Source organism: Mixophyes fleayi, unplaced genomic scaffold (genome assembly GCF_038048845.1).
Source record: "Mixophyes fleayi isolate aMixFle1 unplaced genomic scaffold, aMixFle1.hap1 Scaffold_78, whole genome shotgun sequence".
Lineage (NCBI taxonomy): Eukaryota > Metazoa > Chordata > Amphibia > Anura > Limnodynastidae > Mixophyes > Mixophyes fleayi.
The window spans coordinates 129,195-143,221 of record NW_027448498.1 but is presented as its reverse complement, the minus strand read 5'-3'; the positions used below and the strand labels follow the sequence as shown (position 1 = coordinate 143,221).

General features: G+C 38.0%; 1 protein-coding gene across 2 annotated transcripts in view; it reads right to left on the bottom strand.

Moving 5' to 3' along the window:
* Window positions 1-14,027, bottom strand: part of LOC142135572 (mitogen-activated protein kinase-binding protein 1-like) — a 114,856-nt gene that overhangs the window by 21,762 nt on the left and 79,067 nt on the right. For both annotated transcript variants that reach the window (XM_075194610.1, XM_075194611.1), the window contains exons 16-23: window positions 13,862-13,986; window positions 8,781-8,856; window positions 5,967-6,078; window positions 5,804-5,867; window positions 4,196-4,318; window positions 3,187-3,281; window positions 2,914-2,981; window positions 2,415-2,630 (exon numbers count right to left, since the gene is read on the bottom strand). In XM_075194610.1, the coding sequence (XP_075050711.1) occupies window positions 2,415-2,630; window positions 2,914-2,981; window positions 3,187-3,281; window positions 4,196-4,318; window positions 5,804-5,867; window positions 5,967-6,078; window positions 8,781-8,856; window positions 13,862-13,986 (879 nt within the window). The remainder of the gene's footprint in view (window positions 1-2,414; window positions 2,631-2,913; window positions 2,982-3,186; window positions 3,282-4,195; window positions 4,319-5,803; window positions 5,868-5,966; window positions 6,079-8,780; window positions 8,857-13,861; window positions 13,987-14,027) is intronic.

Sequence of the window (14,027 nt, the reverse complement as noted above, 5' to 3'; positions counted from 1 at the left end):
TAACGTCTTTTCCTCCAGAGTCTGATCTCTGGCTAAAACTGGGATCACAAGGTTCTGATTAAGATGAAACATGGAGACCACTTTTGGCTGAAAAGGCGGCTTAGCCTGAAGAACAGCCCTGTATACATAAAGAGGAGAAACGGAGACCTACAACAGAGTCCCAAGCTCCGAAAACGCTCCTGAATTTGACGATGGCCAACAGAAAAGTAGTCTTGCAGAAAACACACTTCAACTCCAACAATTCCAAGGGTTCAAAAGTACTGCACTCCCTGTAAGAATGTGGGCAGAGACCTGAACCTTCTATAAGGCAAGTCCCCTGCAAGAAGAGGCTGAAACAAGCCAAGTAAAAAGAGGTAGGAAAGCCCTTCCTTTCATTCCAGGAGATGTAGGTCTACCTGAACCTATGATTATTCCCTTCATAAAATATCTTCCGGATCTTGAGCATTCTATGAGACACACAGCCCAGAAGCCCTTAGCTCTAAGGATCATGTAAACTTTTAACTCAAATATTTATTATTGAAAACATAAATAAACAAAATAAATATAGTTCCATTGTACCTTACATTCAATGAGTGTAATAAGTAGATTAATTCTAGATATTAAACCTTGCATTCATAATAAAGTGGATTTTTAATCTAATGTGTTAAGAAGTATATGTAAGCTTGCGAGCAGGGCCTTCTCACCGCATTGTCTGTTTTACCCAGTTTATTAGTTTACTGTTTGTCCCCAATTGTAAAGCGCTACAGAATATGTTGGCACTATATAAATAAATGATGATGATCTATCCTGGGCATCTTCAGCCCTGGAGGGGAGATGTCGAAGAACATGAATGACAATGAGTCAAGTGTCTCAGTATAGTTTAGTTTTATAGAACATGTATACGAGCATGGATTTAGTAATGCAAACTTTAATGATGCAGGGAACAAGTAAATCAGACTTAAGTCTCAAGGTATTGACATACTGTCTGCCAATAACGCCTTTGAGCCATTTACTCTTTGTGGTTCAAAGGAGATGCCACCATGCTGTTATCTGCCTGACCCCATCTGTTCACCATCAGCTGGAAAACATCCAGATTAATGGCCAATTCCACGTCAGAAAATACTTGCGCACCCTTATAGACTGGCTGGTAAAATGATCGTGAGATTTGCTCTATTTTTAAATAAGGTCAATCTGGACCTCCTGAGTGAAACCATATAAATTGCACCACCTTAAGGGGCAGACTATCTTGCCTAAGACTTTTATGCAAAAGTGGACATACACCAGCCTGCAAGCAAACTGGGACTTCAGATTCCTTTAAGGAGAGGATATTTTTCTTTGGAAAGAACAAACTCTTTCTGGGAACCTTCAACCTTCAGCAGACAATCTGCTGGGAAGAAGTCAGGTTGGATTTCTTGTACTTGATGGTGCAACAATGTTTAAGGTCTACACAACCTGTCAAAAATGAAGTTGAAGTAGGACAGGTTAAGCCCACCTTGATCAACAGATCATCCAGATAGCGACTAACAGTCCCCACGTTGGACTTCAGAAGGGTAGACATCACCATAATGATTTTGGAGACAACCCTCAGCGTTGTCAAAACTGAAAATTGTGGCTGTACAGCAAATCTGAGGAGACATTGGTATCATTCCCATATTTGAACATACAATTAAAGCGTCCTTGATATCCATAGACACCATCAACTCTATCTACTCTGTGATTTTGATGACAGACATAAAGAACTCCATCTTGAACCTGCCCACTAGAAGCTGAATGGTCAGGTTTTTCAGGTTTAGAATGGGTCAAAAGGAACAGTCTAGTTTCTGCAGCAAAAAAAACTGGAGTTAACTCCAGTTTCATCTGCTCTTCTGGAACTATAACAACTATTACTGATGACAAAGGCTTTCTATACAGTAAAATGAAGGAGGGCACTTCAGGAGATCTAAGACATATCCCTGAGAAAGGATTCCTCCTACCCTGATGTCCGTGGTGGTAACAAACTACCGGCCCCAGAAGAGAAGCAGACTGGCTCCCACCATGGAATATTCCAGGTAGGTAACCTGCCTGTCATGCGGACTGTGTCTGAAGTCTTGGAAGCCAGAAAATTAGATGCCCATGCATCTGTTCCATTTTGTTGTCCTACAGAAGGAGGGAGGAGGGTGGAGGCCTTTACCTTCCCAGAGGCAATCTCATGTTGAAAGTGGATCACCTCAGCCCATTGTGGCTGTGTAGATGCCGGGAAAGAAGATTGTGAAGCTGATGCCCCCAATAAATTATGCTATTACCAAGTGTTTTTTTTATTTATTTTTTAAACATTTGAACAGAGTTTATTTTGTATTTTTAAACACACACTACACAGCAATACTACATTACATAAGACAAAATAAGCATTAAAGGGCCTGTTGTATCCGTCAATTTAATATATGCACAATTCTTACCATGTCAGCTTGCAAATTTGAATCGACTAAATTTGCTTCCTGTTCCTCCTGGTGCCTTAGGAGGTCATCACATGGGGAGAAAGAATCCAGCTGGCGCAGATCAAGCATGGACTTTACAGTCATCTCAATGTTTCCTGTGGGCTGAGACCAACGAACACGCTGTCTGGGTGTCTTACCAAGAGAGTCCGAACGCTGTGAAATAGGGGTCTCTTTCCCCTAGAAATGATAAGTCAAGTAAATATTACAAATTGCAAATAATTGAAAAGAAAACATTCAGACAAATCTGCCTAAGTCCATACTATTGTACTAGTAGTTATTAAAGAGAGGTACAAGTACATGGGTAGCCAACAATGAGGATCTGCTCTGGACCTCTGCAGTTTGATCTATGCTGCGGAGGTCCATAAATTTATGTTATTAGAAACCTCTGCTGATAGGCTTCAATAATGATATGCCAAAGCATCAGACGGAGAAATAGAATTGAAAGTGGGCATTGACTTACCTTCTTCATCTCCTGGTAAGATCCACTTCTTCCAAATGAGTTTATTATATTGCTTGGCTTTTCAGAACCTTAATATGAGAATAGACCAGATATCAATGTAAAGGCCAACAGTAGGTGTCCAAAGATTTTTTTTTTTAAAGTCAGAACTTGTTAGAAATGATAATGTACTACTTAACTTTGATAATATTAGAGAACAATAAGAAGAAAATTACAATAGATAGGTACAAAGCTGCAAAGTCGTTTATTTATAGTTAGCTGAAAGTAATTACTTACTAGTGATCTCTTCATCACTCCCTTCATCAACCCCTTCTTTGTCACTGTCAGAGGACAGCACAGGAACCGGACACATTACAGCAATGGTCTCTCGTCTGCAACCATCAAGACACATGTTACTACTACAAACCAGTCTTGAATTATCTATCAAGCTACAAGTACAAAACAGCCACTCCACAAACAGTTCAACAACCCCGAACACCTTCTTTATATGTTCCTGTAATGTATGTACAAAGCCTGACACTATCTACAAGGTATTTTGTCTTAAAGACAGAGGGGGAGGGGGGTTCCTCTCTTATCTGCCATAAAAATGAACAATCCTAAAACACAAGATAAAAATACAAACTTGACCAACATGCTGCAATACCGGACAATTGGCCCAATGTGGTTGTGTATTTGATCCCCCAAATTCAGTCCCATATCCAATGATAATTTGATCAAAACCAATAGGATCATAATCGAGCATTTTGGAAAATGTGGTTGATGACTGCCATTAGCATGTTGATTTAGTTGCAATTGGCCCAAGAATGCTGAAAGTGCCAGTCACATCTTGTCCAATTTAGCAACAGACAATGCTAAACTTAGATATTGATCCTGTTTAGGGTGCAGGCAGAGCATCAGGATTGGCCTGTGTGTGACCAGATTTAATAGTTATTTGTATAAGGTGAGCCACAAAATGAGGCTCATTTTGCCATCAACTCACTTGTGTCATCATGGAACACTTTCAAAAATAGACTTGTGATAAAAGTGAGCAGGGCCTGTTTTGAGTAAATGTGTGTCAGCAGGAGGGGACAATTGTGCTTATTTTGTTTAACACAGACCAAGAGCAAAAACGCATAGAATACACTTCTTGATGATCTTTATTTAAAACCACGGTTCTTGCATATTTTTATCCGGTTTAGTGGGTACTAAAAATGGGTCTGAAAATCACAGCAGACATCGCTCTAGTATTGCAAGGCCCCAAACACACACACCATGAAGAGGAGATCTGAGAATCACAATTCACTACCTTGCGTTTGTCGTCTTGTGTGGAGTACTTTTTTCCACCACCTTCCCAAGTTGCCTCATTTCGGCCAATCTTTGGCGCATATGGATAGTCATTTCTGAGCTGAGACGCCAGATGAATACACAGCTGCAGAAGGAGAGCTTAGTTTGTTTTTGCCAACAATATTAAAGTGCTCCTGTTATCTTTAGACACTGTGGAGGTGGCCATTTTGTGGGCTGAGCCAATATTCTTAAGAACTCAACCTATCTCTAGGAACCAATGATATTGCAGATAATAAGCATTTCCTTGCAAAGGGTTTCAGGTTTTCAGACACAAAAAAGCTGAAGTTTTTAGGTCTGCTCTAAGGAAATATAAAGCCAAACTAGTTTGTGCACAGAAGATAAATTGTATTAACAGTTTAAAGTTCACCTGACACTTCAGGCAAACAAACACATGGTCACATTAAAACTGTTCAAAGGCATAGTAAAAACTAAAACAAAAAAAACCACTCTATGGCCAGGCCAAACTAAAGATCGGTTGTTTCTGTGACATGTACTATTTTGTTAGGTACAGAGGGGAAAACAGGACTAGCATAAAACAAAAACATACAAGGCAAACAAAATAAACGTAGATATGAAATCAAAGGGTATGAAGGATCCTGCTCATTAGTGAGCTTACATTTTAAGTGGAAGAGGGCACAGCTGAAACAAGAGGAGCAAGACTTAGAGTGGAGATTGGAACAGCTGTGAGGGTGTAGTAGCATGAATAAGGCAAGCTACAATAATAAAAAAAAAAAGTTTTTAAGGAACATCTAAAGATGTGAAGGCTGTGGGAACATCTGATCGAGCGTGGTAGGAAATTACATAAGTGGGGAGGCAAGGCACAGGTCAGAGGTAGATCTAAAAGGATGGGAGGGAAAGTTTTTTGATACAAGATTTGAGATGTATGAAGGAGTGGTGTTGATCGCTCTCCCTCCCCCTTTTTTTTTTTTCTTTTTTTTTTTTTAAAGGAATGCCACCTGTGAAAACTATACTTCATTTTAAAAACCCATCAATTTACATCACAAAAGAGCACCCTAGGGTATTGCTTACATTATCTTTGATTTATTTAGGTTAGGTTGTACCTAATGATTTTATAATCATTTATGAATGTTCCTTGTCATGTACATGGTTTGATTATCAATTGGAATGTTGAAATCGCCTAGTATAAGAGAAGGTAGGTCAAAAGATAGGAAATAAGTGAGCCAGGCTGCAAAGTTGTCAAAAATTGGGAAACAGGACCAAGGTGTCAATAAATGACAGCAACACAAAGGTGGAGAAGATAAAATAGACAAATAGAGTGGACTTCAAAAGGAAGACAATGAGAGTAAGAGTTCTAAGGGTAAGAATGAATAATTGATATAAAAGGTCATAAATGATCCCCACTGTATGCTAGCACTTTCAAAAGGCTTAAATCTAATTTAGCCCTTTTAAAAACAGACTGCTTTAAGACTACCAAACAGAGCTGAACAATGAATGGTGATAAAAATTTATACTACATTTATTCAAAATTTTTGAGCAATTGATAGCCAACATTCCCAGTTTGTATTATTGATGGAAACAGGCATCCAAAATGCTAAAATAACAATCATACCTGTCACCAGACACAGAGATAAGGTGCTTGCAGTCATTCGTAAACTTCATTCCTGTCACAATCTCTGGGGGAAGAAAAATATATACAGTCAGTAACTTAGTAAATGTAGATTGCACATTATAAATCATTGTATGTATACATATTTAAAATGTGATTCAACTACCTGAATGTCCAAACATGGTGGCCACACATTCCCCAGTATAGAAGTCAAAGATAGACAGGTTTTTGTCTGAACAACTTGTAGCAATGTAGAGTCCAGACGGATCAGTTTGAACCTGGAGGAAGCATAAACAATATTTAGATATTGGATACAGAATGAAAGGCTTCTTCAAAACCATCTAGTTGCATAGAACTCTTCATATGGTATTTTTGCAATTATGTGTAGTAAACGTAAAACAGAAAACTAACGGCTTCAGTGTCAGGCTTCTGCACAGCAGAGCTCATAATGCACTGGCATTGTGTTTCCCAAACCCAGTCCTCAGGTAACAAGTGAAATAATTAGGACCACCTGTGGATCTGTTACAATGTGTCAGTCAGTGATGAATATACCTGTGCTCCAGCAAGGAGATATGGAAAACGTGTAGTGTTAGGGGGCAGAAGGACTGGGTTTGAGAAACAGTGGTCTAACCTGTACTCGGCACATGGACAAGATATTACATTTACCATGGAACCTTACTCCACCAATCCAAGGCTAATCTTCAGTAAATGTATCAGACAGTCTGTAAAACAGATATAGTAATACAAGCAAGATCAATCACTGAATTGTAAAGAAACTGTAGTGCAGGTGGATGCGAGTGTCCACGCATGCACAATGGATACAAGAAGGGAAGAAAAAACAAAAAACAAACAACAATAACTGTGGAAAGAGCAAGGACAGGGATGTGACACAGACAGCGTTGACAGGAATACCAATTACGCAAAGTGACTCCAGCTGAGAGAGTCAGGGCATATAATTGGTTACAACGTTTGTTAGACGTGGCAGCAACATCCCCTGTGGAAGACAGCGTGGCTGAAGTTCAGAGAGGGAGTGATGACAGATTAGCACCATTCTGTGGATCAAATGTGCTTGTGGAGAACAGAACCAGATTACTGAGAAGAACATCCTGAAGCTGGTGACAGAGCCTGGAAGTGATAAGTAACCTGTATTTCCTATGTATTATACAGGACAAAGATTAATATATATTACCATAGTAGTCAGTGAGGGAACAGGTGGGGAGACTCGAAGATAGATAGTAAGCCCTTTTTCTGGACTTTGTTTGTGCCGAGGGCATAGAAGTAGGGATAGGTAGAATTAGGGAAAGACTTCATTAAAAAGGACCCAGTTTACCCTATATTGCTATCTGGAACCTTTGCGGAGCCAAACCTAACAGATGTATTAACTGTCAGTCAGTGATTTTTATGCTACTAGCAGTATTGTAAAGAACCAGAATGAGTTTTTGTGAGGAAAATTGCACCTCGGAGAAAGCAAATAATGAACCGCAGTTTAGATGAAAGTATTTCGGCTACATATTGCTGAAGTCAGCAAGGAGGAGTATTGCTAAAGTGCCTGATAGTACACAGCTGCACACAACTGTTAATTTGAGCGATGTTATATTGCGCAAATTGAACACCCACTTGCTTGACAGTGGGAAAAAAAAAAAAAAGTGTGTTACATAACAATCATGGTTCTAAAAGGTAGGTGCTGTAAAAAGTCCACTACATGTACCGGCACAGGCAAACCTAATGTCTGGAACTTGTAGTCCCAATGCAGCTGAAGAGTCTATGGTTGTTCTCCTGAGTTATAACCACATACTTGCATGGAAAAGGAAACAAATGAAAGGTAAGGATGTACTGCTACATGTACAAGTAAAATATGAGTGACAAATCTTCACCTTAAGGGCTTTTTTTTTTTGTTGTGTGTAATTTTTTTTTGTTTTGTTTGCTTCATGAAACAGCTAGACTGTTTTATATAGGATAATGTGCCTTTAAAATGCCAGCAATCTCTTATATATGCGAATTGTAGCAGTTCTGTGTCACAACTGTCAAGTTATAACAACTGGATGATGGGTTGGTAAGGCGGAATAAACTGATTTATTATAATAAAAATAAATAAAAAAAACCTCACATTTTTCATTCCAGGAAGAAGGAAAGCAGCGGGAGACTACGTGAGCACTTTATACAAGAGCCATGTACTTTGCATGAAAACCATGATAGCTTGTAACCAAGTCAACAGTACAGTTCCAAATAACCCTCTATGACTTGTGTCTGCTCACTTTGCATCAATGTCAGCAGTGAATAACAAAGAACAATAAAATATATAAATAAATGTTATATATTATACATCCTGGGTGTGCTCAGATGTTATTCAGACCCTATCTCATCAGAGCTTACAGTCTAAATTTACACCCACCCAGCACTAACCAGTATGTTTGTGGAGGACAACAGTACCTGTAAAACAGTATAGTATAAAGTCCCAACAATATACATGTACAGACGAACACTGGTAGAACATACATAAGCCATACTGGGCCATGTTAGGATTCAAACCCATGACTCAAACTGAGAGGCAGCAATGCTAACTACTGAGTCACCGTGCTGCCCCATCTGATCTTGGGACAGATGTAACGTAAACTGGGCACAAAAGGCTAGTATTTAGTACTTAAAATGTTGGGGGCTGTTATATTGGGCTTCCACTGATAGAAGCCATATACAGCACTGTAATGAAAGGTCATAATACACATTAAATTGCAATCCATTAACAAAGTTGCAGACTTGCACAATAATACATTTTAGAATAAACTTAGTCAGATAAGCAAGCAAAATCCTGTAAAAATTGTAACAACTCTTCCCGTTTCATGCAAAGAATAATGTGAGCATTTACAGAACACTTGCATAAATAGAATATATCCGGTTACTGCATGACAACAACGCACAGTGAGGGTGTAAGCAAATGGGATAATTAGATGGTAAAGTGAGCTGGTGAACAGAATATACTTACTTTAATGAGAGTCCCATCTTCACTCTGTGACCCCTTGTACAACTTCTTCTGCTTCCCACTGCTGATGTTAAATATTCTAAATAGCAGAAAGTGTGTTATTTATACATCATATAAAAGCCAAGCATGCCAGCTGTCAATACCTGAACTGATAGTTCAACAAATCAATTACTATTTTTACCCAGCAGAGTAAAAAGAAGAAAAAAAAAAAAAGTGTGGAGGGCAGATGGGCTACCAAATTGCACCCAGAAATAATTGTTATGGTTTAATGTGGTTTTACAGAGCTGTGAACAATCCCCGAAACTCCTATTTTCTTGCCTTTGAGGAGTGTAGATATACCATAGGTCAAGAATCCAGGCCGAATGCAATGCACTTTTATGAAAGCATAGCCGTACATGTACATTCAAATCTTCTTCTCCATCACAAATGCTACTGACAAAGACAGTGACTCAAGCGTCAAAACAAATCGCAACCACAACGCAGGAGAATAACAAAAACAAATATGAAAACATGACGACGCATGCAGCAGCATGCTTCATGGACGAGAGCAAAACGTATTATACAATACAAATGTTTACAAAGAATATTCCTATTATAAAATTATAGAAAAATAGAAATAGCCTATTCTTGTGACAATTCGTTACAAAAATAACTTATTTGTTAGCCTTTTAATTTATATTGTGGTACTTATCCTTGTCTAAGCTGTACCCATTGTAATAAAGTGGATACTTTTAGGCCCCCCTATTCAGGTTGTGTCATGAGCAATTTGCCATTTATTATTTATTTGCCATGTGGTCCATGTAACAAGATGTGTGTGGGGAGGACTATTAGACCAATAAAGAATGGATTAACTTAAAACAGTGTATAAGGAAAGTTTTAAAAGATCTAGCCTAGACACCTAGTGATTTGTCGGTAGCAAAGCATTTTTGGCAGATGAGGTATGGTATCCAATTAAAACATCACATAATGGATTCAGTAACCTCACTAAGAGGTGGTATGAGTGATTGGTTAAGAAAAAGGGACATTTTATGGATATATTTAAATTAAATGCACCAAATGTTATAGATGAACATAATGGGCCTGAGTCATTAAGCAGAGCAAGGCAATAAAAAAAATTTGATCATGGAAAAACCATGTTACAATGCAAGGGATGCAACAGTTTATTATTTAGTAAGGAAAATACTAGTTGCATTTTCATGTAGCACACATACTTATAGCTTTATTTTTACACTGAAGTTTAAAGTTGATCTAAGACATGCTCTACCCAAACTATAAATATTTCCCTACATTTTAAATTTACCTGCCCCTCCAATGCAACGTGGTTTATCCCAGGTGCAAAGTTACTTACTTTTTTTGCTTTGGCCTCCTTAGTGACTACGTTCTTATAAAGATGACAAAAATAGTACAATGAGATTTCCTGGACCCATTGGGCTCAAGGATAATATGTGGACTACCAACTATCGCGTATACTTTAAAACATTTTATTGGTCATTTTGACATATTTATGCTATGGTTTTTGAATTAGTGACATTCTATCATAACGTGCTGTAATCTTTAATTCACAATATTCTTCAGTCTGATAGTTTGCGCTGGTTTATTATATATAATGTGTCCTATATAAAAGTTTTGTATACAAAACTTAATGTTAATTTAGAAAGCTACTCAAGTGTATATAATTGTTATTTATGTCACAAGAATAGAATCTTTTTTGGTATATATTAATATGTAAATATAAATAGATAGATATCTCTTATAATATTGTAAGCATTTGTATGATACTTGATAAATATGGTTTATAAATTAGAATATGTAATTGTTTTGAACACAATGTAACTGGATGCGATTACAAAATTGTATAGGTTTTGCTCTCAGCCAGGAAGCATGTTGCTACATTTTTACGTCTCTCGTGATGCGCGTCCACTACAGTTGCAAGCATGTCATATTGCCTTTTGTCAAGATAATGCACATGTATCAGAAATGTGTCAAGAGGATCCCTCCATTGTGACCACAACAGAGATTTTGTCCTGGTCACGATGGAGGGATCCTGTTGACACATTTCTGATACATGTGCTACACTGCATCATTTTGGCACAAGCATTTGTGTAAAAATACAAGACAAATGTACAGAGGTTTTGCACGGTCCCTATACAGGATCCTGCGCTTGACCCAAAATGTTTACCTACGGGATATCTACATTCTTTGATAAAGGATGAAAACAATCTTTCACATTAATGTCTATTTTGAGTTAAAATTATCCTATTAATGCTGCCTACATTTACCTTTTCAAATGATCTGTGGAGTCACAATGATACTTTCTAATCTGCATTTAAATTTGCACATTAACGTGTTAGTAAAAATCCAGTCTATTGACGATCAAACGGGTGTCTTTTAGGTTTAAAAGGTCATTAAACTGCATACAGGATGGCTTACAAATAAAAAAAATGCATACAAAATATATCACTATCTATCTATACACACACACACACACACACACACTATATGTCAAGGACACTGCTTTCTGCAACATTTAGCCTCATGTGCAGAGAATGGCTGATAATAGAACAACAACCTACAGCCAGCTATATAACAAATAGAAAGATAAAGATGCTGGCAATGTAGGGGGATATCTACATATATAATTAATTAACTTAATTATATTTTAAGTTTCATATATGAAACTCCTGGCTCACAATTGGTTGGTATCCAAAATCACTATTTCCAAGATGGTTGCTTTACCAGTTTCCCATGATAAAAGCTTATTTATTTAATTATAACAGAAGCTGTCCATCTAGATGCTTTGATATATGACAAATGTAGCTAGATTCTCCAGCCAAAAAGTGAAACTAATATACGAGCTAAGTGTAGATTTTTATTTTACTTTAAATTAAAGAAACTGGAAATAAAAAAAACTAACAGATGATGATATAGTTAAACATCTGTGACATGTCAATAGGGCTGATGGGCTTTTTTGCTATTACAATAAAGACGCGATATTAAATATTAGAAATTATAGGATTCTTCTGGTTGAATAAATCAACAGCACTCCCAATGTCTAGGTGACTTTTTGTAGAATTTAGTGCCAAGTACTATATACTACTATTCATTCTGGCCACTAAGTGGCACTGTTTTATAACTATAACTATGTATTTGATTTAAATTTAATATCGGCAACATCACATAAAAATTAGTGTTCTATTAGGTGAATGAGAAAAGAAAAAAAAAAAAAAAAAAACACACACAAGGAGAGTGATTTGTACAAGATTAAATTATAAACAAATAGAACATACTGATAATAATTCTGTCCCTTGATGCCGAAAAGACATTCCATAGAATTTCATGGAAATTTAGGTTTCAAACACTGAAAGCCTTCAGGATCAAAGCTGGACTCCTTACAGGAATTATAGCCCTATACACTACCTCTGTGGCTAAGGAAAGGATTATTGGCACCCCCATAAGACAATACCAACATTTAATAGGACTAGACAAGGTTGCTATCGGTCTTCACTCTGATCAGAAGATCAGAGTCTATTCATGGTCTAGAGGTAGGAGCACAACTATTTAAAACCTTATTGCTGGCAGACAGACATTCTCTTGTCCCTTGCTCAACCCCAACATTTCTTACCTGTCCTATATGAGCTAAGAGGAATTGGCTCTCACGGGTTACAAAATTATTTTCTCTAAAGGCCATGTTTCAAACTTAAGCCACAAAATAATCTGGGAGTATTAAATACCTCCTCTTATGAATATTTTTACTAGGAGAACTTTCCTCAAGACATTGCTAGAATAAAATCTTATCTCTCCATGTGGAACAAATACACCATATAGTGGCTGGGGAGGATTATTGCAACCAAAATGAACTTAATCTCACAATTCTTGTAGCTCTTCCAAACGCTACCTGTTTGAGTCCAAAAGCGATTTTCAAGGAGATACAACCAGCTTTTCTTAGATCTGTTTGGAACGATAAACCCCCTAGAACTTTTGTCTGTCCTCAAGAAAGAGAGGAAGCATAGCAGTAATGTCTGGGTGGCATTTAAACTAAATTTATAAAATGTTAATTTTCTTGCATCTCCAGGAAGAATGTTCAAATCTAATAGACCATCTTAACTATATTCAGTCTCTTAAATCTGATTTAACCCTTTAGGACACAAGTAAACTCCAATTGAAATTCTCCTGCACAATTTCTCCTATGGTCCCAAAATAGGACAGCCCACACGTACACTACTTTCCCTGCAGCTGAAAAGGGTAGAAGGGGAGATAAAAGAGCTGTGGTCTCTTCTTTTTGGCGTGCTTAGCCTAGTGTTATAGCAGCCACACAATGCCACCTCCACCCATCACCCTGAACATCAGGGACACTGTACACACACTGTGTAGTCCCCGGGCGCTGACCGCAACATAAGTCCTGTTCCCTTAGTTTGTAACAGAGCCTCCAGTGCTGGTCCAGTCGCAGAGGCACGGTGATCGTGGCGACTACCTGGGGCTGAGGCACTCCCTCGGTAGCAGCGAGAGGGCAGCAAGAGGAGGTACAGTCTGCGGTACCTCCTCAGACTGCTCCACACATCTCAAAACTTCAGCTGCTTTGTTTAAGACAGTGCAGTTAAAATATTAAACAAATGGTTTAAAAAAAAAAAATGCTTAGAAAATAGCGCCCCGTTTCAACAGGCACTTAAAGAGAAAACTGAAGTCCCAGCAGCCTAGGGAGGGGGTGTACAATGGGAGAAGCTTGAAATGTTGTGGCGAGATGTAAAGTTCCCCATCTCCTCTTTACCCAGTGTTTTCAGTGTCCAACAAGAATTAAACAAAAATAAAGCTTTTCAAAGTTTCTCCAAGTAAACCATCCCCATTTTCGGCTTTCGGTATACAGAATATGGCAATCTGAAGATAACCAATATCTCTGGAAAAACGCTCCCCTCTATATAGCTCCATGAAGTAGGCTCTCAAAGCATTAAGTACACAACAATATTGTTTCCCATTGTTCATTTCTTATGTCTGCAATCTCCAACGTAGTTCAGTGGTGCTATAAACTACTTCACATACATTGGAGAACAGTGGAGACCAACCCACACATTATTGATCATGGACAATACCTGATATTTCGGTCCTGACACCCGATAGCTGCATATTTCAGGCTGGGATCCACATCCATGTCATATAAGGTGGTTTTACGTACTATGTGGTGTGTGCGGTTAAAATGAATGGACCCATCCCCTGTCTGAAAGTAGAGGTATAAGACATGTATAAGGACATATTTAA